This window comes from Tetrao urogallus (genome assembly GCF_951394365.1).
Source record: "Tetrao urogallus genome assembly, chromosome: 14".
NCBI lineage: Eukaryota > Metazoa > Chordata > Aves > Galliformes > Phasianidae > Tetrao > Tetrao urogallus.
In genome coordinates this window covers 6,828,157-6,831,233 of record NC_136827.1, presented here as the reverse complement: position 1 = coordinate 6,831,233, position 3,077 = coordinate 6,828,157, and the positions used below count along the sequence as shown (strand labels likewise).

General features: G+C 51.0%; 1 protein-coding gene across 1 annotated transcript in view; it reads left to right on the top strand.

The window, feature by feature from the left end:
- Positions 1 to 806: 806 nt before the first annotated feature.
- The window catches only part of GABRA6 (gamma-aminobutyric acid type A receptor subunit alpha6), a gene marked incomplete at both ends in the record, with an annotated part of 22,556 nt that continues 20,285 nt past the window's right edge, over positions 807 to 3,077 (top strand). Inside the window, 5 exon segments of the mRNA XM_079542238.1 lie at positions 807 to 844; positions 1,008 to 1,126; positions 1,390 to 1,457; positions 2,864 to 2,998; positions 3,000 to 3,075. Of these exon segments, the coding sequence (XP_079398364.1) occupies positions 807 to 844; positions 1,008 to 1,126; positions 1,390 to 1,457; positions 2,864 to 2,998; positions 3,000 to 3,075 (436 nt within the window).

Genomic DNA, 3,077 nt, shown 5'->3' with positions numbered 1-3,077 from the left:
ATCCAGCCAGTACTTATCAGGACAAAATTAGTAATGATATACAATCCTCATGGTTTTACAGTAAGGAGCTCCAGTCCTAACAGAAGTCCTGGTAATGCCCTGCTTTAATGTCCGAGTGAAATCTGTGTATGTGACCCTCCAAAACAGCTTAGCATTAAAAAATATCTCAAAACCTGACTCAGAACCAGCTCCAAATGTTCAATGTTTATATATTAATGCAGCGAGATATTGAAGCCCTCGGTGCAGTTCTGAAGGATTGATCATGTGGAAATCTGTTGAGACAGGTCAAAAATCGGAAAACGGGGATTTTTTTTCCAAGTTCTAATGATGCAGAGCTGCATAATAATCTCCCTGTGAACCATAAACATAATAAAAGCTGAGGCCATTTCTAACATAATCTCTATCAGCAAGATGCCAGCGCTTTTCCAGATTTCCTAACGGGTCCCTGCTAATTCCATGCCAAAACTAGCAGTGGATTTCTTCCTTTTAATCTCCCCTAATGCCTTATTCGATTATTGTCACTGCTCTCCGACCGCGCACCGTCCCTTCAAACCCTAATTCCCCCACCGAGGCGGTCACATCGGGCTGAGCGGCGGCGGAACCGGAGGGCGCGCACAGCCACAGCCACCCCCACTCGCCCAGCACGGACAGAGCGCGGCCGGGGACCGCGGGGACGGGGCCGAGCCAGCCGGGCTCCGCGTCCTCACCCGGCGGAGCCGCCGGCCGAGAGAGGAAGGATGAGAGCCCAAACTTGCTCCAGGTGACGGATCCGAGGGCACCTGAGCGTCCTCGCGCAGACCTGAGGCATGGCTTTGCTCATCGCTTGGGTCTGCGTCGCTGTGAGGTGAGTGAACACATCGCCCCGGACCCCAGAGCATCCCCTCAACGCGAAGCGGCCAGCGAGGGGTCACCGGGCCGCCTCTCCTGCCCTGCTCTCCCCGAGGGGCGCGGGTCTGGCGGGTGGGCTGAAACGGGACGCTGACGGCGGAACTCGCCTCTCCCCGCAGCATCGAGAAGGCGCTGGGGGGCCAGGGCGACGGGGGGGACCTCTACTCGGAAAACATCACTCGCATCCTCGACAAGCTGTTGGACGGCTACGACAACAGGCTCCGGCCGGGATTTGGAGGTAGAAGGGGAAACTCCCGCCCCGTCGGGGCGGTGGGGGAGCGCGTCGGCTCCCGGGCATCGGGCCGCTCCCGGGCTGGCGGAGGGTCGCGGCCCGGACACAGCGGGGTGGTGGAGGGGGGGGGGGGGGGGGGGGGGGGGAGAAGAGGTGGAGATGAAAACCGGGATGCGGAGCAAAGTTCCCGTGCCTCGGCAGCCCGCAGCCTCCTGCTCGGGGCCCGGCCCCGCTCCGCTCCGCGCCCAACTCGTCTCCGTGTCCCGCAGGTGCCGTGACAGAAGTCAAAACGGACATCTACGTGACCAGCTTTGGGCCGGTGTCCGACGTGGAGATGGTAAGGGCCCCGCACGCTGTCCCTGCTCTCCTTTCCCGGGATTCATTACGGTGGCATCTGAGCTGTCTGTCATTAGAGCAGATTACGAGCTTTAATCTTCTTGACAATCCCTATGGCCCGGCAGGGTGCTTTGGCTGGAGCTGCATATAGCTATTTCCCCAGTGCCAGTCACCCGGTGCAGCCCCGTGGCCCCGGATGAAGCTGGGCATCGAGGGCAGCGCTCACCTCCTCTGAGGCACACGGAGAGGGTAAAGATGCCTCCTGAACCTTATGAACAGCTAACACGGAGGTTGGCTAGAAGGCCGCGTGGTAGGAGACATCCTGCCATGCAGCTGCAGACGTAGTGCTGTTTGTGACAGCGGCTCCTCGTCACACTGGGAGCCCCCAAATTCAGGTAGCTGCAGACTTGGGTAAACTCCATGGATTATGGCAGCAGCTCACAGGGAAAGGGTGAACCATCACCGCTGTCTTCCTGGAAATGGACTGCAGTCGCTACTTTTGTTTTTGTACCTTTCCTCCAACACCTGCTCAACAAAGGCAGTGTTCCACTGTGTGACCCTGAAGGCACCCAAAACTTTTTCTACCTCTATTCATAAGTCAGTTTAGGAGAAAGCATAGAGAAAGTGTGCTTTCATTCATATCTGCCTCCTGCCATGGTTTAGCTCGATTTTCTGAATGACTTTCTCAGGTAATTCCTTTCTGAATGGTTGGGACAATATTGAGAATCCTTGAGAATATCTCACATAAACTTGTCAGCATAATGTTACTGTAATTAATATTTTCCTCATCAGTCCTTTCTTCATGACTATGCAAAATAAGCTGCAACGGAGGCCACGATTATGTGCTTTTGTTCCTGCAGCTAAATATTAATAGTTTGTTTTTACACTTTGAAAGGATACAAAAGTAGATATTTGTATTTCTCTTTGGACGTCAACTTCAGTCACTTTGAATTAAATTATTTTCTATGAGAGGACTATGGGATTTTTTTTTTTTTTATATATCAAGTTATCTGTTCTTTGGTTAATTTGCAACTCCTCTTTTCTTATGAACTCTTTTCCTTCCTTCCTTCCTTCCTTCCTTCCTTCCTTCCTTCCTTCCTTCCTTCCTTCCTTCCTTCCTTCCCTTCCTTCTTCCCCTTCCTTCCTTCCTTCCTTTCCTTCCTTCCTTCCTTCCTTTCTCTTCCTTCCTTCCTTCCTTCCTTCCTTCCTTCCTTCCTTCCTTCCTTCCTTCTTCCTTCCTTCCATTACTTAATAGTAGTAATAGATTACATCTAATAAATAGATTAGGTCTCTAAGCAGTACATTAAAAGCCATTAACGTGTGTTAGGTCTTTCATGGAGTTACTCTATATACAGCAGCTTAGGATTGCTGACCCTCACATGTAATTCATCTATTTATTTTCCATAGGAATACACAATGGATGTCTTCTTCCGGCAGACGTGGACTGATGAGAGGCTGAAGTTTGGTGGGCCAACAGAAATTTTGAGATTGAACAATTTAATGGTCAGTAAAATATGGACACCAGACACGTTTTTTAGAAATCGGAAAAAAATCAATTGCTCATAATATGACAACTCCTAACAAACTTTTCAGAATTATGCAGAATGGAACTATTCTTTAC